Source organism: Cetorhinus maximus, chromosome 9, assembly GCF_964194155.1.
Source record: "Cetorhinus maximus chromosome 9, sCetMax3.hap1.1, whole genome shotgun sequence".
NCBI classification, from domain to species: Eukaryota; Metazoa; Chordata; class Chondrichthyes; order Lamniformes; family Cetorhinidae; genus Cetorhinus; species Cetorhinus maximus.
Window position 1 is genome coordinate 54,276,681 of NC_135887.1, and position 27,192 is coordinate 54,303,872.

The window sequence follows — 27,192 nt, forward strand, 5'->3', positions numbered from 1 at the left end:
GAATGATGAAAGGACTGGATAGGCTGGAATGGTTATTATTGGAACAGCTGAGGCTGAAGGGCGACTTACATACGATTGAGGAGGAGTAGGCCACTCAGCCCCTCAAGCCTGCTCTGCCATTCAATAAGATCATAGCTGATCAAATTGTAACTTCAACTCCACATTCCCACCTACCCCCGATAACCTCTCACCCCCTTGCTTATTAAGAATCTATCCACCTCTGCCTTAAAAATATTCAGAGACTCTGCTGCCGCTGCCTTTTGAGGAAGAGAGCTCCAAAGACTCACGACCCTCAGAGAAAAACTTCTCACCTCCATCCAAAATGGGTAACCCCATTTTTAAACAGTGACCCCTAGTTCTAGAATGTCCCACAAGAAGAAACAGTTCTCCACATCCACCCTGTCAAGGCCCCTCAGGATCTTATATATTTCAATCAAGTCGCCTCTTACTCTTCTAAACTCCAGTGGAAACAAGCCTAGCCTGTCCAACCTTTCCTCATAAGACAACCCACCCATTCCAAGTATTAGTCTCGTAAACCTCTCTGAACTGCTTCCAACACATTTACATCCTTCCTTAAATAAGGTGACCAGTACTGTACACAGTACTCCAGATGTGGTCTCACCAGTGCTCTGTACAACTGAAGCATAACCTCCTTACTTTTATATTCAATTCCCCTCGCAATAAACAATAACATTCTATTAGCTTTCCTAATTACTTGCTGTACCTGCATACCAGCCTTTTGTGATTCATGCACTAAGGCACCCGGGTCCCTCTGCATCTCAGAGTTCTGCAATCTCTCGCCATTTAGATAATAAGCTTTTTTATCCTTCCTGCCAAAATGAACAATTTCACATTCTCCCACATTATACCCCATTTGCCAGATCTTTGCCCACTGTGTGACCTGTGTCACTTTGTATCCTCCTTGTGTCCTCGTCACAATTGACTTTCCTACCTATCTTTGTGTCATCAGCAAATTTGGCAACAATCCCTTCGGTCCCTTCATCCAAGTCATTTACATAAATTGTAAAAACATTGAGGCCCCAGCACTCATTCCATCTTGTCAACCAAAAAATGACCCATTTTAGCCTACTCTTTTTCCTGCTAGCTAGCCAGTCTTCTATCCATGCCAAAATGCTACCCCTTAAACCATGAGATTTTATTTTCCTCAACAACCTTTGATGTAGTACCTTATCAAATGCCTTCTGTAAATCTAAGTACAGTACACCCACTAGTTCCCCTTTATTCACAGCACATGTTACTTCTTCAAAAGGACTCCAATAAATTGGTTAAACATGATTTCCCATGCACAAAATCATGCTGACTTTGCCCGATTACCTTGAATTTATCTAAGTGCCTTGTTATAACATCTTTAATAATAGCTTCTAACATTTTCCCTATGAAAGATGTTAAGCTGACTGGCCTGTAGTTTCCTGCTTTGACTCCCTTTTTGAATAAAGGAGTTACATTTGCTTTTTTTCCCCAATCTAATGGAACCTTGCCTGAATCTAGGGAATTTTTGGAAATTAAAACCAAAACATCAACTATCTCACTAGCCATTTATTTTAAGACCCTAGGATGAAGCCCATTAGAAGCCGGGGTTTTGGTCAGCCCTCAGCTCCAACAATTTGCTAAGTACCACTTCCCTGGTGATTGTAATTTTCCTGAGTTCCTCCCTCATTTCCATTTCCTGATATACAGCTATTTCTGGGATGTCACTTGTATCCTCTATAGTGAAGAGTGATGCAAAAGTATCTGTTCAATTCTTCTGCCATTTCCTTATTTTCCATCATTAATTTTCCAGGCTCACTTTATATACTTCTAATTCTCACTTTGTTAACTCTTTTAACTCTTACCATCTGTCTTTATGTTTCTAGCTAGCTTTCTCTTGTACTCCAATTTTTCCCTCCTTAATCTTATCCTTGCACAATTATGCGCTTTTTAAGTTTCATACTATCTTTAACTTTTTGAGTTAACCATGGATAGTGGGTCCGCCCCTTGGAATTTTTCTCTCTCATTGGAATGTATCTATTCTGTGTATTCTGAAATATCTCTTTAAATGTCTGCCACTGCACCTCTATTGACCTATCCCATAACCTCATTTGGCAGTTCATTTTAGCTAGCACTGCTTTCATACCCTCATAATTGTCCTTATTCAAGTTTAAAATAATAGTTTTGGACCCACTCATCTCTCCCTCAATCTGAATGTAAAATTCAATCATATTATGATCGCTGCTACCTAGGGGTATGAGGTCACTATGAGATCATTAATTAATCCTATCTAGTTGCACAATACGAGGTCTAGTATTACGTGCTCTCTGGTTGTCTCCAGAACGTGCTATTCTAAGAAACTATCCCAAAAACATTCAATGAACTAGGTTACCTTTGCCCATCTGATTTTTGCAATCTATATGTAAATTAAAATCTCCATGATTATCGCTGTACTTTTCTGACAAACTCCCATTATTTCTTCCTTTATACTCTGCTCTACCAGGTGGGTACTGTTAGTGGACCTGTACATCACTCCCACAAGTGACTTATTGCCTTGATCATTTCTTCTCTCTACCCAAGCCACCTCTACATCCTTATTTCCTGAACTTAGGTCTTCCCTCTCTATTGTACCAATATCATTAACTAATAGAGCCACCCCTCCACTTTTTCCCAACTTCCTGTTCTTCCTTAAATGACTCAACTGAGGTGTGGATAGAGTAAATAGGAACAATCTATTTACCTTAGAGAGGACAAAAAAATCAGGGGGCATAAGATTTACAGTGGTGGAAGGATTAGAAGGAAGATGAGGAAACATTTTTTCCACCCAATGGACCTGGAACACTCAGCCTGAGAGGCTGGTAGAGGCAGAAACTCTCACCACATTTAAAAAGGCTGTCTACTTGAAGAGCTTTGACCTGCAGTGTTCATCCCTACAGCCCAAGATCTCTGCGCTCATCTAATTCTGGCCTCCTGAGCAGCCCCGATTTTAATTGCTCCACCATTCGTTGCTGTGCCTTCACCTGCCCAGGCTCCAAGGTCTGATATTCCTTCCCTATATCTCTACACCTTACTTTGCCCCTTTAAGACACTCCTTAAAACCTACTTCTTTAGGCAAGCTTTTGGTCACCCAAAATTTATACGGTATCATATTTTATTTTATAATGCTTCTGTGAAGTGTCTTGAGACATTTTAAGTTAAGTTAAAGGCATTATATAAGTACAAGTTGTTGTTGGAGACACTCCATCATGAAAGGAAGAGGATGGAATTTTTGAATAACTTACACCCGGGTACATTTACACCAGATGGAAGCACAGGAGTAGGAAGAGGAGCTTTACTGTTAATCAGCAGGGTAAGGGGAACAAAGGAAACGAAGAAAAGCTTTGACAACATGACTCTCTGTTCAGCAATATTCAAGTTCTGTACTACCAAGCGACGGTGTGGAGATAGAAAAGCACATACTGGTCCTAGCCAATAAATCAATGCACTTGCTACCTGTGAGGACATGGATGCAGGCTACAGAAAAGGTGGCCAGGATGTTAACTATAGCATGTGGAACAAGAGGCAGTCCAGGAGAGGAGGGAACACAGTAAAGAAAGTTAGTAGCCATAGGAGATTTAAAAATTAGGGGATAGATGACATCCTCTGTAGTCACAACCAAGAATCCAGAAGCACGTGCTGCCTATCTGGTGCTGAGGTAGCTGATATCCCTGAACCATACAGAAGGGAAGGGGATAGATCCAGTAATTATGGTTCATGTCGGGATCAATGAAAGACAGAAGAAATGGGGAGGAGGCACTGCTAAAGGGAATATCCAAACGTAAGAGTTAAATTAAATACAGGGCCATAATGGTGGTAACCGGTGGATGTACTGTACTTAAATTTCCAGAAGGCATTTGATAAAGTGCCACATCAAAGGCTGTTGCAGAAAATAACAGCTCACGGTGTAGGGGGTAACATACTGGCATGAAACAAGATTGGCTAGCTAACAGGAAGTTGGCTTAAATGGGTCTTTTTCTGGTTGGCAGGATGTGACAAATGGTGTGTCACAGGGATCAGTGTTGGGGCCTCAGCTTGTTACGATTTATATGAATGACTTGGATGAAGGGACCGAAGAAATGGTTGCTAAATTTGCTGATGACACAAAGATAGGTAAGAAAGTAAATTGTGGCGTAAGGAGGCTACAAAGTGACAGGTAGGTTAAGTGAGTGGGCAAAGATCTGGCAAACGGAGTATAATATGGGCAAATGTGAAATCGTTCATTTTGGCAGGAAGAATAAAAAAGCTTATGATCTAAATGGTGCGAGATTGCAAAGCTCAGACTGCAGAGCTCTGAGATTCAAAGGGATCTGGGTGTCCTAATGCATGAATCACAAAAGGTTAGTATGCAGGTACAGCAGGTAATTAGGAAAGCTAATAGAATGCTTTCATTCATTGTGAGGGGAATTGATTACAAAAGTAGGGAGGTTATGCTTCAGTTGTACAGGGCATTGGTGAGACCACATCTGGAGTACTGTGTACAGTACTGGTCTCCTTATGTAAAGAAAATGTAAATGCGTTAGCAGTTCAGAGAAGGTTTACTAGACTAATATCAAGAATGAGCAAATTGTCCTATGAGGAAAAGCTGGACAGGTTAGGCTTGTGTCCACTGGAATTTAGAAGAGTAAGAGGCGACTTAATTGAAACCTTTAAGATCCTGAGGGGTCTTGACAGGGTGGATGTGGAGAGGATGTTCCCTCTTGTGAGAGAATCTAGAATTAGGGGTCACTGTTTAAAGATGTGGGGTTGCTCATTTAAGATAGAGGGCTGAGAGTCATTGGAACTCTCTTCCTCAAGAGGTAGTGGAAGCAGAGTCTTTGAATATTTTTTGAGTCAGAGCTAGAATGGGTCTTGATTAACAAGGGGGTGAAAGGTTATTGGGGGTAGGCAGGAATGTGGGGTTTAGGTTACATTCAGATCAGCCATGATCTCATTGAATGGCGGAGCAGGCTTGAGGGGCCGAGTGGCCAACTCCTGTTCCTAATTCGTATGTAATCTCGGAATTGCTACCCAAGTCATATATTAATTGGAATGAGAATAGGCAAACAAATTTGATTGAATTTTTTGAGGAGGTGACCAGGCGTGTAGATGAGGGTAGTGCAGTTGATGTAGTTTATATGGATTTCAGCAAAGCCTTTGACTGGGAGGCTTAAAAAGAAGGCAAATGCACACGGGATACAGGGTAATTTGATAAGGTGGATTCAAAATAGGCTTCGTTGTAAGAGACAGAGGATGATGACAGAAGGATGCTTTAGTGACTGGAAGCCAGTGTCCAGTGGCGTACCACAGGGATCTGTGCTCGGTCCCCTATTATTCGTCATTTATATAAACAACATAGATGACTATGTGGTGGGTAGGATTAGTAAGTTTGTGGATGACACAAAGATTGGCCGGGTGGTCAACAGTGAGGTTGAGTGGCTTGGGCTACAGGAAGATATAGATGGGATGGTTGAATGGGCAGATAAGTGGCAGATGGAATTTAACCCTGAAAAGTGTCAGGTGATACACTTTGGAAGGAGTAATTTGACAAGGAAGTATTCAATGAACGGCATGACACTAGGAAGTTTTGAGAAACAAAGGAACCTTGGCGTATGTGTCCATAGATCTCTGAAGGCGGAGGGGCATGTTAGTGGGGTGGTGAAAAAGGCATATGGGACACCTGAGGCATAGATTACAAAAGTAGGGAGGTCATGTTGGAGTTGTATAGAACCTTGATGAGGCCACAGCTGGAGTAGTGTGTGCAGTTCTGGTCGCCACATTATAAGAAGGATGTGATTACACTGGAAGGGGTGCAGAGGAGATTCGCCAGGATGTTGCCTGGGATGAAACATTTAAGTTATGAAGAGAGGTTAGATAGACTTGGGTTGTTTTCGTTGGAGCAGAGAAGACTGAGAGGCGACCTGATCGAGGTGTACAAGATTATGAGGGGCATGGACAGGGTGGATAGGGAGCAGCTGTTCCCCTTAGTTGAAGGGTCAATCATGAGGGGACATAAGTTCAAGGTGAGGGGCAGGAGGTTTAGGGGGGATGTGAGGAAAAACTTTTTTTTACCCAGAGGGTGTTGACGGTCTGGAATGCGCTGCCTGGGAGGGTGGTGGAGGTGGGTTGCCTCACAACCTTTAAAAAGTACCTGGATGAGCATTTGGCACGTCATAACATTCAAGGCTATGGGCCAAGTGCCGGTAAATGGGATTAGGTCAGGTGTTTCTCACGTGTTGGTGCAGACTCGATGTGCCGAAGGGCCTCTTCTGCACTGTGAGATTCTGTGATTCTGTGAAACCAGGAGGATGAATGCATGGCTGAAAGACGAGTAGTATTGGAAGGAGGGGGTCTCATTTTATGGGAACCTGCATCAATAGTAGGGCAGCAAGAGGCTGGGGGGAGCTCCACCCGAACTGGAGTGGGACCAGTGCCTAGCGAAACGTATAAGTAGGGGTATCGATAGGACTTTATATTAAAAAAGAGGTTGGGGGAGGGAGGGAGTTATAAAGTGAAAATAACTAAGTCTGATGATAAAAGAAATGGTAGATGTGAGTCAAAGGTCAGACAAGGTAAAGAATGAGGTGATAACCAGTCAGGGAACAAATGGAGTTACAAAATAGGATAAAAAACACTTTAAATAATAATGTAAAAGGAGTACCTATTAAAGATGAATTAAGCTGCCAATACAGCAATATACATGCCATCCAAACCAAAACAGGGAAATTAGAGGCAGTAATCTGTAGCAAGGAACCAGATCTAGGAATATCTGATTCATAAGACCAGAACTGGCAGCTAACTATTACAAGTTATAACAATCAAAAAAGGATAGGAGAGGAAGAACTGAGGTTGGGGTATCTGTACTAATTAGGGATAATAGCAGTGGAAAGAAACGAAGGTTAGAAACAGAATCCATAAGACTTGAAATAAAAGATAGGGATCAATTAGAGTATACTACAGGCCACCTTATAGAGGAAAAGAGGTGGAGGAAGAAATAACTAAGCAAATATGAGGCATGAGTAAAGGACATAACATATAGCACAAAAACAGGCCACTCAGCCCAAACAGTACATGCTTGTGTTTCCACTAAAGCTCCTCCCATCTTTCCTCAACTAAATCGTAACCCTCTATTCCCTTTTCCCTTATATACACATGTCTAGCTTCCCCTTAAATGTATCTATACCATTCACTTCAAATACCTGGTAGCAAGTTCCCATTCTCAGGACCCTTTGGGTAAAGAGGTTTCTTCTGAATTCCCTTTGGATTTCTTGGTGACTATCTGATATTAATGGGCTCCAGATATGCTCTTTCCCACAAGAGGAAATATTCTCTCTGTATCCAATAACTATATCCAAATAAACTGACAAGTATTAGTGAAAGTATTACTGCAAATCGATTTTTTTTTTAAACAACACGTGCAGGATTCCTTTCTTATCCAATATGCTACAAGCCGAACAAAAGAGGGAACACTGCTTAATCTAGCAATAGGAAATGAAGCAGAATAGACAAGAAAAGTAAGTGTAGTGTAACACTTAGAATAAAGATTAAGGAGAACTTAAGTAAGAAATGAATTGAGAAAAAGCTGATTTTAAGCGGATGAGAATGAATGAGGGAAAATAAACTGGAAAAGTTCACCAAAGAGATAGGACAGCAGTGGGAAACATTTAAAATGATAATCAATATAGACCAGGAGAAATATATCCCACTAAAATGCAAGAACAAACTAGCCAGTAGTGAAACACCACACATGAATAAAGAAATGAGAAGAACTGAAATTAAAGAGAAAACAAATGTCAAGTACATAAAGGAGTGGAAAACAAAATGAATACAAAAAGTTAGGAATACATTAAAAAAAAGTAAAGAAAAATTACAAAATTAAATCAAATATAAAAAACTGTAAAGTATACTACAGACAAATAATGAAAGGAAAAATCAAAATAGGGATAAAGACCACTAAGGGATATATGACAAACTCTCACATAATGACAGTGAAATGGCAGAAAAATTGAATAGCGACTTTGACTCCTGGGTCTGGATGGATTACATCCACATGTTAAAAGTTAGGGAAGGAACACTAGAGACACATATATGGGAATAATGTCAGAGGACGGACAAGGCAGCTAGTGTGATTTCTATATTTAAAATGAGCTTAATGTCAGTAGCAGGAAAGATAATGGAACCATTACTCAAAAGATACAAAGATATAATAGGAAACCCATCTCAAAACAGACAGCAGTCAGCTCTGATTCCGAAAGGGAAGGCCCTGCTTGATGAACCTTATTGAATTCTTTGAAGTATTAACAGAAAGGGCAGATAAGGGTAATGCAGGACATATTTATTTGATAAGGTACCACATAGTAGACTCGTGACCAAGATCACCACATGGAGTTAGGGACAAGTAGCAGAATCGATAGCAAGCTGGCTACAAACAGAGTAGGGGTTAAAGGTAGTTTAAAGGTAGACTGGTAAAAGGTGAGGTGTGATATTCCATGGGGAATTCTAGTAGGAAAAATAAATAGGTCACATAGTTCTTGGGAAAAGTCTAAGTGGGGTAGAGAAACAGAAGGATCTGGAGGAATGGAAACACAAATCACAAAGTAGAAATGTGGGTTAGAATGATCATAAAAAACAAACAAAGCCATGAGGTTCATTTCTAGATGGGAGAGAATTGTAAAAGCAGAAAAGTATGCTGAACTTGTATAGAGCCTTGGTTAGTCTATACTTGAAGTACTGTGCACAGTTTTGGTCTCTACATTATAAAAGGATCCAGAGGCACTGAACAAGGTGCAAAAAAGATTTACTACAATTATACCAGAACTGAGAAGTCTCATCTATCAAGACAGACTGAACAGGCTGGGGCTCTTTTCCTTTGAAAAATGGAAGGCTGACCCGATAGGAGTCTTTAACATTTTGAAAGGGTTTGTTAGCGTAGATGTGGAGAAGAGGTTTCCACGTGCATGGCAAGAGCAGAAATAGGGGCCAAAAACATAAGATTACCAGTAATAAATCCAATAGGGAATTGAGGAGAAACCTCTTTAACCAGAGGGTAGTTAGAATGTGGCACTCACTACAAAAAGTGGTTGAGGCAAATAACATAGGCGCATTTAGGGGGATGCTAGATAAATGTGAGGAAGAATGGAATAGAAGGATATGCTGATGGGATTAGATGAAGGATAGTGAGCAGGCTTATGTATATCTGTTGGCCTGTGTGCTGTAAATACAATGCAATACTGTCAAAAACAGGAATGTTATCAGGAATATTATGTTGTTACTACAAATGAAAATACCGAAGAGAGCTTCCCAGAGGCTTTATGGACAACTGCACTACCTAGTACAGTAATACAGGCCTAAAGGGCCAATCAGCTAATTTGGGTTTCACCTGAGGCAGTAAAAGTGCTCCAATTCACTTTACTCACCAGTCTGTACCTTCTGCTGGAAAGTGTGCAGTTACTCAGGGAAGGACGGCTCAGCAGTCATTTTCTCCACAGATAAACCAGCTGCTGACATGTGCTGCCTGAGAACAATCAAGAGGAAATTTGGGCAAGGCACCAGAGGGTTTTGGGCACTTTCAGGATCAGCAGCTTACAGAGAGCAGGGGAGGAAGGTAAAAAGTAGAAAACACTAGAAGTGCACAGCAAATTAATCAGAAAAAAGGTTCAGGTGAGATCTTTCATTTTTAGCATACCACCATCCTGACAAAATACTGGCTGGCCTGCTGAGTATTTCCTGAAGTTCACAGTTCTACATTTGCAGCATTCTCAGCTTCTCTTTTAATGACATAACTCTCATGCAGGCCCAATATGCTATAGTGGAAACAGCTGAGCACTCTGAACTCAATTACAGACACTCTACAATGTAACCTTCAGCAAGCATTAGGATAGTCCGAAGTCAGGCGATTGTAAACCACAAACTTCACGAGCAGAAACAGGTAGGGGCAGAAACAAACAAAACATGTGGGTTAGAATAAAAACAAAATTACCTGGAAAAACTCAGCAGGTCTGGCAGCATCGGCGGAGAAGAAAAGAGTTGACGTTTCGAGTCCCCATGACCCTTCAGCAGAACTGAGCGAAGTTAGGAGAGGGGTGAAATATAAGCTGGTTTAAGGTCATGGGCAGGGTGGGCGGGGGGGGGGGGTGTTGTAGGGACAAGCAAGCAGTGATACAGTTAATCAAAAGATGTTATAGACAAAGGAACAGGTTGGAATACTTGTTTTGACAGTGTTTACTGGAATGAATTTTACACTGCAATCAAACCTATTAAACTTACAGTTGTCATGAATAGCAGCTCAAACTTGACTAAAAGGGGAGGTGTAGCTGGAAACAGCTTGAAAAATATAGTTACAACAATCTTTTCAAAACACACTAGGAAGCTCATTTCATTAGAAAATCCATTCCAAAAGTGGCACAATGATTGGTCTTTATATGGCGAAAGGTCAGTCACACAATGTTAATTCATATACAACCTATGGTTTTAGAACAGGTCCAAATGGTCTTTGCCTGTGTTAAAACTCCACACAAACCTCCTCCTACCTTATCTTGATATCCTTCTATTTCCTCCTCCTTCTCCTCACATACATAAAAATTCCCCTTAAATGAGTCAATGCTATGTGGCATCCACCCCATGTGGTTAGGATTCTCATAACACTAACATTTTTCTTTTTAAAAAATTAGCACGCGTTGCCATGCAGCTTTATAACAATTCCTCTGGGTAGGAATGAACAGCTATTGCACTGCATTAATTAAACCACTCAATAACACTCGGCCTTTTGATTGCTGGTACACCCACTGACCAAGAGTCGCCAGCTGAAGTCCCTTCCCCAGTCAGTCCTTTAGTTTCATACATCTGTTCTTGGCCTGGTGACCCTGACTCCCCAAGCAAAGGCTTCCATGGGACTTGATCAGTCAACTACACCCTTCCACAGTCCCACTGCTGCCTGTAGATTTAGATCCCAATGAGACCCTGCAACATTGTGCTCGTTGCCCAAAAAGATTCTCAACGACATTCTCCTGTGCCCAATCCTTCCCAATCCCTGCTATCTTCAAACATTCTCTCCTCCTACTGCCTGTCCCACCAATTAGGGCGCTGGACTGACTTGCTCTTTTCTTTCCTCCTCTCCCTATCTACATTCCCACATTGTATCTGGATGAAAAACAAGCTGTTACATTGTCTTAAGTGAAGCATCTAAAAAATATTAAATGATTTGTTGAAAATGAAGATGGGTTTCTCCCATGATGTGTCAAATAGGGAGTCAGGCAAGGAGGGGAAGTGAAGACATTGGTCAGAAATTCTGCTGATGTAGTCTGAAAATTACTATCAAAAAGCAAGACAACCCAAAGAACAGAGCACGTGGCTTATTAAATTTTCCTTAGATTGAGCTCAATAAACAGCATTTGCTTTAACTACGTTCACTTGTTATCTGAAATAAAGCAGCACAATGATTCATATGTAGCCTTCTCTTACCAAATTGTTAGTCTTTGCAAATTCTGGAGAAGGCACCTACCGAAGACATGACGTGTAACAGACAAGAGGATTTCTACTGCTCCACCCCAGGGTTACACTCAGTTAGATAATGGACAATACTGCATACACTATTCCCAAGAGAACAGACAGATCACTTTGTAGATGTATTCCCAGTCCTCTACCTACATCGTCACATTCCTCCAACAAACTCCATCACAAGTCACCCATGCCCACAAATCACAAGCAAGCTAGTGCTTTTTATATTTAAAAAAAAGTCAGGAATGTGACGAAGTACTCTCCACTTGCCTGGATAGGTGCAGTTCAATATGATCCAGGGCAAAGCAGCCTGCTCGATAGAAAGTCAATCTACTGCCTTAAACATTTGCTCCCTCCAGCACCAGTATACTATGGCTGCAGGGTTTACTAAGGTGCATTGCAACAACTCACCAAGGCTTCTTCAGCAACACCATGCTCCTTCCAAAGGTCAGCTTTTTCCCCACAACTTTATACCACTTTCCTTCCACCACAGAACTCCTATCTCTTATAACTGAGAAAATTCCTTCATCACCAAATACCCCAGCCAACAATCATACCATGTGTGGACTTGGTTCATACAAAACACCACAGCAACTGCCCTCACTGACAAAATTCTGCATTCTGACCCTCTCTGGTCTCGATGACCCAATGAGTTGACTTTGCATTCTTATCTTCCAAAATGACCTATGGCCTTACCCTTATCTGGAGGTGATCCCTCCTGCCTTATGTACCTACACAGCCCTGCCGGCTATATGCTCATCAACTAAGTCCATATCCTCCAGACTTTTCTACCTAGTACCTTCTGTCTCATCGCTGTCCTGTCTGTTTTCAATAACCTTCGTTGACCACCCTAACCTCACTCTCTTCACTTTTCCCCTTCTGATTGCTGCTGAATGCTTATTTTCCCCCAATGTAAAGCAATTTGATTCATCTTTACACACTCAAGGTTCATGTCCTTTTTAAAGGCCATCACTAGCAATAATGGTAATGTTCCTTCCCTGCTAGAAGGAGCAAAATAAATGTTCAACTTAAACAAATATTAAACAAAAACCTCATTTATTTAATGTAAAGTTTCTAGAAATGCTTGTCTGCTTCAGAAGATATTGTAAAGTTCCCTCTCTCAAGCCCAGGTGCTGTAGGCAATGTGGAAGGAGGGGCAATGTTTCACGACATTGGCCTTAACATGTTAGACTTTGAGCAACAATTTCGTTACTTTAGGAGAGAAAAGCAACTATGGACAACTTTCCAGCAATTGGACCACATCCAAAGTTCTGTGCTTTGTGTCATTTTCTCGATGGCCAATGAGCCTTCACCCGATTTGCAGTTTCTACCGAGAAATGGATGGCATCTTAGGACGTGGTCACCCCACCGCTTACGGAAGTGCAGACAGAGAGGGAATGGGTGACCATCAGTCAGAAGAAAGGTGTCAGGCAGGTAGTCAGGAAATCCCCAGGGTGCATCTCGCTCGAGAACCGTTTTTCTGTGTTGGAAAACGGTGAGAGTGACGGTTCCACTGGGGAGCGCAGCGCGCTCATGGCACTGAGTGGCTCAGCTGCACAGGGGGTTGGAAAAAGAGGGGAAGAGCAATAGTGGTAGGAGACTCGATAGCAAGGGGAACAGACAGGTGTTTCTGTGGCCATAGATGTGACTCCAGGATGGTATGTTGCCTTCCTGGTGCCAGGGGCAAGGATATCACTGAATGGCTACAGGGCATTCTAAAGGGGGAGGGTAAATAGACAGAGATTGTGGTACATATTGGTACCAACAAATAGGTAGAAAGAGGGTGAAGGTCCTGCAAGCAGAATTTAGGGAGCTAGGAAACAGATTAAAAAACAGGACTTCAAAAGGTAGTAATCTCTGGATTACTTCCAGTGCCACACGCTAGTGAGTATAGAAATAGGTTAGCCAGATGAATGTGTGGCTGGAGAGATGGTGCAGGAGGGAGGGCTTTAGATTTCTGGACATTGGGACCATTTCTGGGGGTGGTGGGACCTGTACAAGGTGGACAGGTTGCACCTGAACCGGAATGGGACCAACATCCTTTTGGGAAGGTTTGCTAGTGCTGTTGGGGAGGGTTTAAACTAACTTGGCAGGGGGATGGGATCCTGAGAGGACGTTCAGCAGGGGAGAAGCACGGCCAAAATTAGGAGAGACAGCAAGTGAGTCTGGAAGACATAGAAATTATAGGCCAGTTAAGGCACAAGGGAGTTTGGCATGGTTGGATGGTATTTGTTTTAATGCAAGCAGTCTGACAAATAAGGCAGATGAGATGAGGGCACAAATGAACACATGGAAGTATGATGTCATTGCTGTCACAGAGACATGGTTGAGAGAGGGGCAGGATTGGCAGCTCAATATTCTAGGATATAGGGTCTTCAGGCGACACAGGGAAGGAGGTAAAAGAGGGGGGGTATCGCAATATCAATCAAGGAATCAAATACAACAGTAAGGAGGGATGACATCTTAGAAGGCTCTTCAAGTGAAGCCATCAGGGTAGAACTGAAAAACAGAGGCCCCCAAACAGTCAGAGAGAAATAGAACAGCAAATATGGAGGCAAGTTTCAGAGAAGTGTAAAAATAATAGGGTAGTAATAGTGGGGGATTTCAATTTCCCCAACATTAACTGGGTTAGTCACAGTGTGATAGGTTTAGAGGGAGCAGGATTCTTAAAATGCACCCAGGAGAGCTTTTTACGCCAGTACGTAGAAGGTCCTACAAGAGAGGGGGGCGGTCCTGGACTTAATTTTAGGGAATGAAGCCGGGCAAGTGGTAGAAGTATCAGTGGGGGAGCATTTTGCAGATAATGATCATAGCTCCGTTAGATTCAAGGTTGTTATGGAAAAGGCCAAGGATGGGCAAGAAATCGGAGTTCTAAATTGGGGGAAGGCCGATTTTAATAAGATCATGATTTGGTATGATTTGGCCAGTCTGGACTGGGAGCAGCTACTTTTAGGTAAATCTGTGTCAGAGCAGTGGGACTCATTCAAGAAGGAAGCAGGGAGAGTACAGGGCCAACATATTCCAGTAAAGACAAAGGGTGGGACCAACAAATCCAGGGAACCCTGGATGTCGAGGGATATACAGGATTGGATAAAGAGAAAAAGGGAGCCTTATGGCAGATACCGAGGGCTCAAAACAGTGGCAGGCCTAGGAGTTTAGAATGTGTAGGGGGGAAACTTAAAAAGGAAATTAGGAGAGCAAAAAGGGGGCATGAAAAAACATTGGCAGGCAAAATAAAGGAAAATCCAAAGTTATTTTACAAGTACATTAAGAGCAAGAGGATAACTAGGGAAAGAGTGGGGCCTATTAAGGACCAAAGTGGTCATTTGTTCGTGGAGCCGGAAGATGTAGGTAGGGTTCTAAATGAATACTTTGTGTCGGTATTCACAAGTGAGAGGGATGACATGGGTATGGAAATCAGGCACATGGACTGTGATATAATTGAAGAAATTTGCAAAGAAAGGGAGGAGGTTCTAAGTGTTCCAACGGGCTTTTAAAAGTAGATAAATCTCTAGGCCTGGATGAAATGTATCCCAGGCTGTTGAGTGAGGCAAGGGAGGAGATAGCAGGGGTGCTAGCAATAATTTTCAATACCTCTCTGGCCGCAGGAGAGGTGCCAGAGGACTGGTGGACAGCCAATGTGGTACCATTATTCAAGAAGGGAGGAAGGGATAAACCAGGGAACTACAGGCCAGTCAGTCTAACCTCAGTGGTGGGGAAACTATTGGAAGCAATTCTGAGGGACAGAATTAATTTACACTTGGAGAGGCAGGGATTAATCAAGGACAGTCAGCATGGTTTTGTTAAGGGGAGGTCATGTCTGATCAATTTGACTGAATTTTTCGAAGAGGTGACCAGGTGTGTAGATGAGGGCAATGCATTTGACGTACTTGGATTTCAGCAAGGCTTTTGATAAGGTCCTGTATGGGAGACTGATAACGAAGATAAGAGCCCATGGGATCCAAGGCAATTTGGCAAATTGGATCCAGAATTGGCCAAGTGGCAGGATGCAGAGGGTGATGGTCGAGGGGTGTTTTTGTGACTGGATGCCTGTGTCCAGTGGGGTTCCACATCAATCGGTGTTGGGTCCCTTGCTGTTAGTGGCATATATAAATGATTTAGACTTGAATGTAGGAGGGTTGATCAGTAAGTTCGTGGATGACACAAAAATTGGTAGGGTGGTAAATAGTGAGGAGGATAGCCTTAGATTACAGGAGGATATAGACAGGGTGGTCAGATGGGCTGATCAGTGGCACATGGAATTTAATCTAGAGAAATGTGAGATGATGCACTTGGGCAGGACAAACAAGGCACGGGAATACACGATGAATGGTAGGACCCTGGGAAGTACTGAGGATCAGGGGGACCTTGGTGTGCAAGTCCACCAGTCCCTTAAGGTAGCGGGACAGGTAGATAAGCTGGTTAAGAAGGCATATGGGATACTGGCCTTTATTAGCTGAGGCATAGAATATAAGAGCAGGGATGTTATGCTGGAACTGTATAAAACGCTGGTTAGGCCACAGCTAGAGTATTGTGTGCAGTTCTGGAATCCACATTATAGGAAGGAAGTGATTGCACTAGAGAGAGTGCAGAGGAGATTTACCAGGATGTTGCCTGGGCTGGAGTTTTAGTTATGGAGGAGGGATTGGATAGACTGGGGGTATTTTCCCTGGAGCAGAGGAGATTGAGGGGGGACATGATTGAGGTGTATAAAATTATGAGGGGCATAGATAGAGTAAACAGGAAGGAACTTTTCCCTCTGGTAGAGGGATTAATAACCAAGGGGCATAGATTTAAGATAAGGGGCAGGAGGTTTAGAAGGGATGTGAGGAAGAATTTTTTCACCCAGAGGGTGGTGGGAATCTGGAACTCATGGCCTAAAAATGGTGGTAGAGGCAGAAACCCTCATAACATTTAAGTATTTGGATGAGCATTTGCGATGCCTGGGCATACAAGGCTATGGGCCTAGTGCTGGAAAATGGGGTTAGAATAGTTAGGTACTTGTTTGACTGGCACAGACTCGATGGGCCGAAGGGCCTTTTTCTGTGCTGTGGACCTCTATGACTCTATGAGGATGTAATCCACAAAGCACTAGAAATAAACAGGGAAACAGTCAAAAACTGTCAGTGAATCATATATGGAATTTGACTTAGTTACCACAAACCAGTTGCTCTGGAAACAGCAGATATGGTGTGACTCACTTCTTAACTATCAGCACCTTTACTCTTCATGGATCAAGTTATCTCAAAAAACTTTTAGACTCAACAGCATAGAATCTGAATAACGTTTGAGGGGAAAAGGGGAACAGAATGAAGTTGATTTAATGTCTGGATTTGGGGCTGGAGGAGATTACAGAGGCAGGGAAGGGCAAGGCCATAAAAACAAGAATAAGATTTCTAAAACTGAAATGTTGCCAGACTGGTAGCCAGCGGTGGATGAAGAGAACTTAGCTAAAGTTAGGTTACAATGTGCTCATGAAAGATAGAAGATGAAAGGCCAGCCAGGAGAGCATTGGCATAACTCACACCTGATATAAATACAATAATGATCACAGAATTTATTGCACTTCACAACACCACTCAATCACACAACATATTCCAGCAGTTTATCATTGGATCATCTAAGGTTAACTCAGTAACTGAAGCCCTCCATTGAAGTTCAACATCAGGTCAGCTGTGGCTCAGTTCATAGCACCCTCGCTTTTGAATCAGAGGGTTGTGGGTTCATGTCCCACTCCCGGAAACCAAGAACTGTGATTGTACTCGAAAAGAGTTGCAATCTGAGACTGTTGATAACTCGAAAGAGTATCAGGTGTCAGCCTTGGCCCAGTGGTAGCACTCTTACCCATGTCAGAAGGCTCTACAGATTTAAGCAGATAATCTGAGCACTAATGATGTGATGTGACTGATCAGTGATATTCATTCCTCATCATCACCATTACCCTGGACTTAATGGGGAAATGGTATCACAATAGTGACATTACTGAACTAGTAATCCAAAGGCCTGGATTAATCCTCCAGAGACAGGAGTTCAAATCCAGTACAGTAGTTGATGAAACTTAAATCTTTATAAAAAATCAGTCTCCGTAATGGTGACCATAAAATGACAGATTGTTGTTACAAACCCAACTGGCTCACTTATGTCCTTTAGGGAAGGAAATCTACCATACTTACCCAGTCTAGTCTACATGTGGTTGACTCTTAACTGCTCTCTGCAATGGCCTAGCAAGCAAGTTGTGTCAAACCAGTACAGAAAAGTCAAAGAAAAATAAAATTGGACAACCAGCCAGCATCAACCTGGCACCAAAAACAACAAAGACAATCCTGCCCAGTTGGCCTTGCATAGTCCTCCCCACTAACAACCAGGGACTTGTACCAAAATTGCAACAGCTGTCCCATAGGCCAGTCAAGCAACAGCCTGACATAGTAATACCCTAGGCCAATGTCCCAGACTCCATCACCAGTCTCACCAGCAGGATAGACTCATCCAAAGTGGCAGCCCAGTGGTAGAAGGCAGTGGACCTAGGAGTCATCAACAAGAGAGAACAAACTATTTGACCTTGTCTCACCAATCTACCTGCTCCAATTTTTATCTGTCCATGACATTATTGGGAGGAATGACCACCGCACAGTCCTTGCGAAGATGAAGTCCTGTCTTCACATTAAGAATACCTTCCATCACATGACATGGCTGAAGCATTTGCAACCATCTCCAATCAGAAGTGCCAAGCAGATGATCTCAGCCTCCTCCAGAAATCCCCAGCCAATTCAACTCACTTCACGTGATATCAAGAAACAGTTGCAGGCACTGAATCCTACAAGGCCATGGGACCTGACAATATCCTTGAAATGGTACTGAAAACCTGTGCTCCAGAGCTAGCTGTGTATCTAGAGAGCTGTTCCAGTACAGCTACAACACTGACATCCACCCAACAGAGTGGAAAATTGCCCGAGTATGTCCTGCCCACAAACAGCAGGACAAAATTCAACCCAGCCAATTATCACCCCATCAGTATACTCTCGATCAGCAGCAAATGATGGACGGTGTCATCGACAGTGCTATCAGGCGGCATTTACCCATCAATAACCTATTCAGTTTGGGCTCCATACGAGCCACACAGCTCCTGACCTCATTACCACTTTGGTCCAAAATGGTCAAAAGAGCTGAATTCCAGAGGTGACTGCCCTTGACAGCAAGGCAGCATTTGACCAAGTGTGGCATCAAGGAGCCCCAGCAAAACTGAAGTCAACAGGAATCGGGGGAAAATTCTCAGCTGGTTGGAGTCATACCTAGCAGAAAGGAAGATGGTTGTGGTTATTGGAGGTCAATCATCTCAGTCCCAGGGCATCAGTGAAAGAGTTCCTCAGGGTAGTGTCCTGTCCCAACTGTCTTCAGCTACTTCATCAATGACCTTCCCTCCATCATAAGGTTAGAAGTGGGGATGTTCGCTGATGATTGCTCAGTATTCAGTAACATTCACAATTCCCCAGATACTAAAGCAATCTGTGTCAATATGCAGCAACACCTAGACAACATTCAGGCTCTGGCTAATAAGTGGCAAGTAACATCTGCACCAGACAAGTGCCAGGCAATGACCATCTCCAACAAGGTAGAATCTAACCCTTGATGCTCATCAGCATGACATTCACTGAATCTCCCACGATCAAGGTCCCTATGGTTACCACTGATCAGAAACTGAACTGGACCTATGTTCCTATGGACTAGCCATATAAATATTGTGGCTACAAAAGCAGGTGAGAGACTGGGAATCCTGTGATGAGTAACTCACCTCCCGATTCTCCAGAGCCTGTCAAGTCACAAGTCAGGAGCGTGATGGAATGCTCTCCACTTGCCTGGATGAGTGCAGCTCCATCAATGCTCAAGAAGCTTATCCAGGACAAAGCAGCCTGCTTGATTGGCACCCTAGCCACCACCTTAAATCTTTACTCCCTCCACCACCGACGCACAGTGGCAGCAGTGTGTACCATCTACAAGATACACTGCAGAAACTCACAAAGGCTTCTTCAACAGCACCTTTCAAACCCGCAACCTCTGCCACCTAGAAGGACAAGAGCACCAGGCACATGGGAACATCACCACCTGCAAGTTCCTCTCCAAGCCACACGGCATCCTAGCCTTGGAACTGTATCGCTGTTCCTTCAGTCACTGGGTCAAAAATGTGAAACTTCCTTCCTAACAGCACTGTGGGTGTATCTACATCACATGGACTGCAACGGTTCTAGATGGTGGCTCACCACCACCTTCTCAAGGACAATAAACGCTGACCTTGTCAGCAATGCTCACATCCCACGAACAAACAAAAGAAAACCCATTTGACAGGCAAAGTCAGCAAAACTAAGCAAATCGTTTTCAAATGAAGGCATAAGTCATGGAAAATGCCACTAATGCGCTTGGAGTCACTTTGAGCTGAAGGTACAGTAGAGGCAACTTCACCCTGTATCTGTAACTTATAGGCCCTTTTACTGAGAAAAACATCCCAAGGCATTTTAGAGCATTTGTCAAAATTGGGCACTCAGCCAAAGGCAATATTAAGAGGGGCAATCAAAAACTTGGTCAAAGAGGAGAGCTTTAAGGAGCTTCTTCAAGGAGAAGAGGGAATTAATGAGGCAGAGGGGTTTGGCAAGCGAATTCCAGAGCATGGGGCATGTTCGCCAATGGCAGGGCAAATGGAGTTAGTCTATGATAAATCATATCTAGTATCTAACCCATGCAATGCATCTTATATGGAATCTCTCCATTCGGGCCAATGCTCCAGTGCCAACTCTCAGAAAGAGCCAATCATAGTTCCATTCTTCCACCCTGCCTCTTTACCTGTTTAAATTCTTCAAATATTTATCCACTTTCTTTTTAAAAGCTATTTTGGATTACACTTGATAGGAAATTAGGTGTCCTAACGCCCTTTGCAAAATAAATTCTGACTTTGCCTTTTCTTTTGTTGATTATCTTCAATTGAAGTATGTCCCAGCCTGCTCCAGGAAAGCATTACCCCGAGCCCAAGCTTTCAGTCCATGATCAGAATCTGTCAGCAGCAGATTAGTTGAGTTATTGCAGCAGCACACTCTCTCGAGCTCTCTATATTGTCGATGAGACGTGCAAGCATTGTCAAAGCAAGTGTAGCCTGCAGCAGACTTTGAACATTAGCCTAGGAACAGGGATAAATCTGCCTAAAAAACTGGAAGTCTGTTGAGCAATAACCCTGTCCATTCTCCTCTACGCCTGTGAGACTTGGACTATGTACCAGTGTCATGCCAAGGAACAACCACTTTCACTTGAGTTGCCTTCAAAAGCTTCTGAAGATCAGATGGCAGGACAAAATACCAGACACTGAGGTGCTCACCTGAGCTGGCATGCTAAGCACCCACACCATATTGAGACAGTCACAACCAAGTTGGGCTAGTCATGTAGCCTGACACTCGCTTTCCAAATGCTCCAAGGACACTATGAAGGCTTCATCTAAGAGTTATGACATTGACTTTGAGCCTGGGAAGCTTGCCCTGGATCGCTGCACCTGGTACAACCAAACTGAAAATGGTATGACCTCCTTCGAAAGCAAGTACATAACAGAAACAGAGAGAAAATGCAAGCAGAGGAAATCCCAAGCCAGCAGCTCGTCCAAAACTCCAGCGTCTGTAGTATCCTGTCCTATTGGCAGAATTTCACGGGTACTGGTTGGTTTTACCAATCACCTACGAACCCACTGGAACCCCAGATGAACCCCAAACATCCCAGATGAAGAGCATGTTCATCCTTTGAGGCAAAGATGATCAAGTAAACAAGATCTTAAACCTATGCCCTTTTAAGTATTGATTCAACTACAAAATAATTTGTCTGAATTTACCTTTTACTAAAATTCATCACTTTTTGAGCATCTTTATCAGGTCTCCTCTTAATCCTTTGTTCCAATTAAAAGATCCTAAGTCTTCCCATACCTGAAGTGATAGATGCTAACACTAAGTGCATGAAACAGGAAAGATTTTCAGCACCAATATCACTCACTGTGAATACAAAATTTCTCAAAATAGCAAGTCAGGTTCATGTGTCAAGACAAAAGAACGGAGGAGCCTTGTTATATTCACTGCATGTATTTTGGGAATATTAATCCTCGTTTCTCCAGAATAAATGGAAGCAGAGCCAGAATATATGACATTTTTCCTCAGACACAGTACAGACATGCACGAGTGTGTACACAACACTCTCCTGTATTATAGACTGCCTACTATAACCTTCCTACTGCTGCTATTTCCTGGCTCAAGAGTTAGAATCACAGTAATAGCATGTGCACAAAACTAGCTGTCACATTTTCAACTTTTACAAAAGCAATTCCAGTACCAATGAAGCACCCCCAGGATAGTGAAACGGTGATATTAAATGCAAATTTCCTTTTCTTGTGCACCTGCCAATATCTCTGGGCAAGGACTTGAATCTTTTAGATCAAGTGTGCCCGACAATTTTTTAATGTAACTGAATATCACAATATAAATCTCCTTTCCTTCACCCAATCATTAGAATAAAACCATTAACTATACAGACAGTTCAACAGACCAGACAACTGCAACACTGAAACAGCCTCACAGGCTGGGTCAGAACACAGGGGGGGGGGGCGGCGGGGGGCCAACGGGAAGGGGGGCGGGGGGCCAACGGGCAGGGGGGCGGGGGGCCAACGGGCAGGGGGGCGGGGGGCCAACGGGCAGGGGGGCGGGCGGCCAACGGGCAGGGGGCCAACGGGCAGGGGGGCGGGCGGCCAACGGGCAGGCGGCCGACGGGCAGGGGGGCGGGCGGCCGACGGGCAGGGGGGCGGGCGGCCGACGGGCAGGGGGGCGGGCGGCCGACGGGCAGGGGGGCGGGCGGCCGACGGGCAGGGGGGCGGGCGGCCGACGGGCAGGGGGGCGGGCGGCCGACGGGCAGGGGCTGGCAGTGGGTGGGCAGCCAACGGGCAGGGGCTGGCAGTGGGTGGGCAGCCAACGGGCAGGGGCTGGCAGTGGGTGGGCGGCCAACAGGCAGGGGCTGGCAGTGGGTGGGCGGCCAACGGGCAGGGGCTGGCAGTGGGTGGGCGGCCAACGGGCAGGGGCTGGCAGCCAACAGGCAGGGGCTGGCAGTGGGTGGGCAGCCAACAGGCAGGGGCTGGCAGTGGGTGGGCAGCCAACAGGCAGGGGCTGGCAGTGGGTGGGCAGCCAACAGGCAGGGGCTGGCAGTGGGTGGGCAGCCAACAGGCAGGGGCCAGGGGGAGGCGGGCAGCCAACGGGCAGGGGGCCAGCCAATGGGCAGGGGGGCGGCCAACGGGCAGGGGGGGCAGTGGCTGCGGGGGAGGGGGCGGGGGGGGGGGGGGGGTTAGCAGCCAACGGCCAGGAGCCGGGGGCGGGTGTGGTGCGGTTCCCTGGGGTCGCGCTGTCCACCCATGGCCCTTACCCAGCACATCGGCCAGCCGGTGAGTGGCCACGAAGCAGGCGTCGTCCCCGTAACCGCTGCCCTTGGCGCCGGTGCCGCTGCCCTTGCGGAGATCCTTGCCGAAACCGCAGCTGACTGTAATGAGCCGGTATTCCCGCCTTTCCGATTGCCTGAGGCCGCCTCCCAGCAAAGCTCGAGCCACCAGCCGGCCACAGGCCAGCACGGACTGCATGGTCCGGGGCGAACAAGTGACCAAGCTCGTGGTCAGATTCCGGACACTCCGGTAGAGGAGAACCGCTCACATCCCAGCTCCGCCCACTGCCGCTCTGATTGACAGACCCTGCAGCCATTCAGGATCCGCGGCAGGAATAAACTGACCAATCAAAGCCTCTGGAGGGGCAGGACTCCCGGCATGACTCACAATGGGAGCGCCTGTTATTAACAGCAACATCAGCCAATCAGGTCGCGGGGTGGTGTGACCTCCTAACAAATCAGAGCAGTGATCAGTGCAGCCACTGACCAATAGGCGCGACAGAAGGCGGGACATTCTTACAAAAGGAGTTTCTGGGAAATCTTAAACTGAAAATTCCATAACTGTCAACTTGATTCAAAATTATTGTGAGGGGAAGTAACTTTAAATGAAATATCCCCTGAAGAAGCATTGTTGCTATGTAGTGTTGTTTTCTTTTACAATACAATCTTAATCCAAATTATAAGTGAATTATTTATTCATTCACAGGGTTTAGGTATCACTGAAAAGGATTTGTTGCCCATCCTTAATTGACCTTGAGAAGAGATGATGAGCAGCCTTATTAAACTGCTGCAGTCCTGTCCTGTAGCTGCCTTCATTGTGCTGTTATGGAGTTCCGCAATTTTGATCCAAAGACTGTGAAGGAACGGCAGTAAATTTCCAATCCAGAATCATTGAATCTTGCACCACAGAAGCAGATGCAGCCAGTCATGTGTGTGTTGACTCTTTGAGAGGGCTGGTCAATTACTCTCACACCCCAGCTTCTTCCCCAAAGCCCTGCAAATTGGTACAAAAACAAAAATTGCTGGAAAATCTCAGCAGGTCTGACCGTATCTATGGAGAGGAAGACAGAGTTAACGTTTCAAATCCGTATGACTCTTCCCCTTTATTCCCATTGACTTCAGCTGTTCTATAGTTTGGTCATATGATCACTCATATGCTGTCTTGATGTCAAGGGCAGTCGCTCTCACCTCACTTCTTGAGTTCAGCTCTTTTGTCCAGGTTGGACCAAGGCTGTGATAAGGGAAGGTGCTGAGTAGCCCTGGCAGATCCCAAACTGAGCGTCAGTGAGCGGCTATAGCTGAGTAAGTGCTGCTTGACATCACAGCCAATGACACTTTCCATCACTTTGCTGATGATTGAAAATAGACTGATGGGGTGGTAATTGACCGAGTCAGATGTGTCCTGCCTTTTGTGTACAGGACATACCTGGGCAATTTTCCACATTGCCAGGTGGATGCCAGTGTTGTAGCTGTACTGGAACAGTTTGGTTGGGGCGCGGAAAGTGCTGGAGCACAAGTCTTCAGTACTATTGCTGAAATATTGTCAGGGCTCATAGCCTTTGCGGTATGCCTTCAGCCATTTCTTGATATCACATGGAATGAATTGAATTGGCTGAAGACTGGCATCTGTGATGGTGGGGACCTCCGGAGGAGGCTGAGCTGGATCATCCAGTTGGCACTTCTGGCTGAAGATTGTTGCAAATGCTTCAGCCTTATCTTTTGCACTGATGTGTTTGGCTCCTCCATCACTGAGGGTGGGGATATTTGTGGAGCCTTCTCCAGTGAGTTGTTTAATTGTCCACCGCCATTCACGGCTGGATGTGGCAGGACTGCAGAACTTAGATCTGATCCATTGGTTGTGGAATCGCTTAGCTCTGTCTATCGTTTGCTGCTTATGCTATTTGGCATGCAAGTAGTCCTGTGTTGAAACCTATAGTCGAAATCTATCCTATTTAGCATGGCGGTAGTGCCACAGAACATGATAGAGGATATCCTCAATAGAAAGATGGGACTTCATCTCCACAAGGATTGTGCGGTGGTCACTCCTACCAATACTGTCATGGATAGATGCATCTGTTGTTGTGATATTGTCTGTATGCCATTGCAGACAATTACATGTACCTTTAAGTAGCTGCATAGTGACATCACTATGACATCACCATGTGTAAGGCTGGAAGATAAAAGGTACAGCCTCCATGTTAGATGTTCACTGTTGCCTGTGTACTCCGTTGCAAATGTTCATTACCGTCTGTGACTCTGTATCAGTAAGACTTTGTTTATTCCTCATCAGTCAGGCAAATAGTCAAGTAATCAGCCTACAAATAATATTCTGCTTTTCTATTCTTCCTGCCAAAGTGGACAACCTCATATTTTCCCACATTGTACTCCATCTGCCAATTTTATCCCCACTGACTGGATCTGTCTATGTCTCTTTGCAGACTCTTTGTACTCTCCTCAAAACTTGCTTTCCCACCTATCTGCATTAAGTCAGTGAATTTGGCTACAATGCATGTAATCCCTTCATTCAAGTAATTGATATAGATTGTAAATAGCTGAGGCCCCAGTGCTGATTCCTATGGCACTCTGTTAACTACAGTGTGCCAACCTGATAATGACCCATTAAGATTGGGACTGCATCAGGTAGTGAGGGAACCAACAAAAAGTAAAAACATACTTGATCTCATCCTCACCAACCTGCCTTCCACAGATGCATCTGTCCATGATAGTATTGGTAGGAGTGACCACCACACGTCCTTGTGGAGACAAAGTCCCATCTTCACACTGAGGATACCCTCCATCATGTTGTGTGGCACTACCATTGTGTTAAAAGGGATAGATTTCAAACAGATCTAGCAACTCAAGACTGGGCACCCATGCGATGTTGTGGGCCAAAATCAGCAGCAGAATTGTACTCAAACACAATCTGTAACCTCATGGCCTGCTATATCCCCCACTTTACCATTGCCGCCAAGCCAGGGAATTAACCCTGGTCCAATGAAGAGTGCAGCAGGGCATGACAGGAACAGCACCAGGGATACCTAAAAATGAGGTGTCAACCTGGTGAAGCTATAACACAGGATTACATGCGTGCCAAGTAGCAAAAGTAGCAAGCGATAAAAAGAGCTAAGCGATTCCACAACCAACAGATCAAATTTAAGTCCTGCCACATCCAATCGTGAATGGTCATGGACTATTAAACAGCTCACTAGAGGAGGAGGCTCCACAAATATCCCCATCCTCACAACACATAAGCCCAACACATAAGTGCAAAAGGTAAGGCTGAAGCATTTGCAATAATCTTCAGCCTGAAGTGACGAATGGATCATCCATCTCAGCCTCCTCCAGAGGTCCCCAGCATCATGGACGCCAGTCTTCAGCCAATTCAATTTACTCCAGATGATATCAAGAAACAGCTGAAGGCACTGGATACTGCAAAGGCTATGGGCCTTGGCAATAGTAATGAAGACTTGGGCTAGCCAAGCTATTCCAGTACAGCTACACCACTGGCATCTACCTGGCATTCTGGAAAATTGCCCAGGTATGTCCTGTACACAAAAAGCAGGACAAATCCAACCCAGCCAATTACCGCCCCATCAGTCTACTCTCCATCATCAGTAAAGTAATGGAAGGGGTCATCAAAAGTGCTATCAAGCAGCACTTGCTTAGTAATAACCTGCTCACTGACACTCAGTCTGGGTTCCGGCAGGGCCACTCATGTCCTGATCTCATTACAGCCTTGGTTCAAACATAGACAAAAGAGCTGAACACCTGGGTTGAGGTGAAAGCCACTTGCCTTGGCATCAAGGCAGCATTTGATTGAGTACTGCATCAAGCAATCCTAGCAGAATTTATATCAGTGGGAATCAGAGGGCAAGCTTTTCACTGGTTGGAGTCATACCTAGCACAAAGGAAGATGGTTGTGGTTGTTGGAGGTCAATCAACTCAGCTCCAGGTCATCACTGCAGGAGTTCCTCAGGGTAGTGTCGTACAACCAACCTCAGCTGCTTCATCAATAAACTTCCTTCCATCATAAGTTCAGAAGTGGGGATGTTCGCTGATGATTGCACAATGTTCAGCACCATTCGAGACTGAAGCAGTCCATATGCAGCAAGACCTGGACAACCTTCTGGCTTGGGCTGATAAGTGGTAAGTAACATTTCTGCCATACAAGTGCCAGGCAATGACTACCTCCAACAAGAGAGTGTCTAATCCTCGCCCCTTGACATTCAATGGCATTACCATCACTGAATCCTC

General features: G+C 44.5%; 1 protein-coding gene across 2 annotated transcripts in view; it reads right to left on the reverse strand.

The window, feature by feature from the left end:
• Positions 1-23,221, reverse strand: part of LOC144684661 (protein phosphatase PTC7 homolog) — a 140,349-nt gene extending 117,128 nt beyond the window's left edge. For both annotated transcript variants that reach the window (XM_078548739.1, XM_078548738.1), the window contains exon 1: positions 22,927-23,221. In XM_078548739.1, the coding sequence (XP_078404865.1) occupies positions 22,927-23,137 (211 nt within the window). In that variant the 5' untranslated portion in view covers positions 23,138-23,221. The remainder of the gene's footprint in view (positions 1-22,926) is intronic.
• Positions 23,222-27,192: the final 3,971 nt, after the last annotated feature.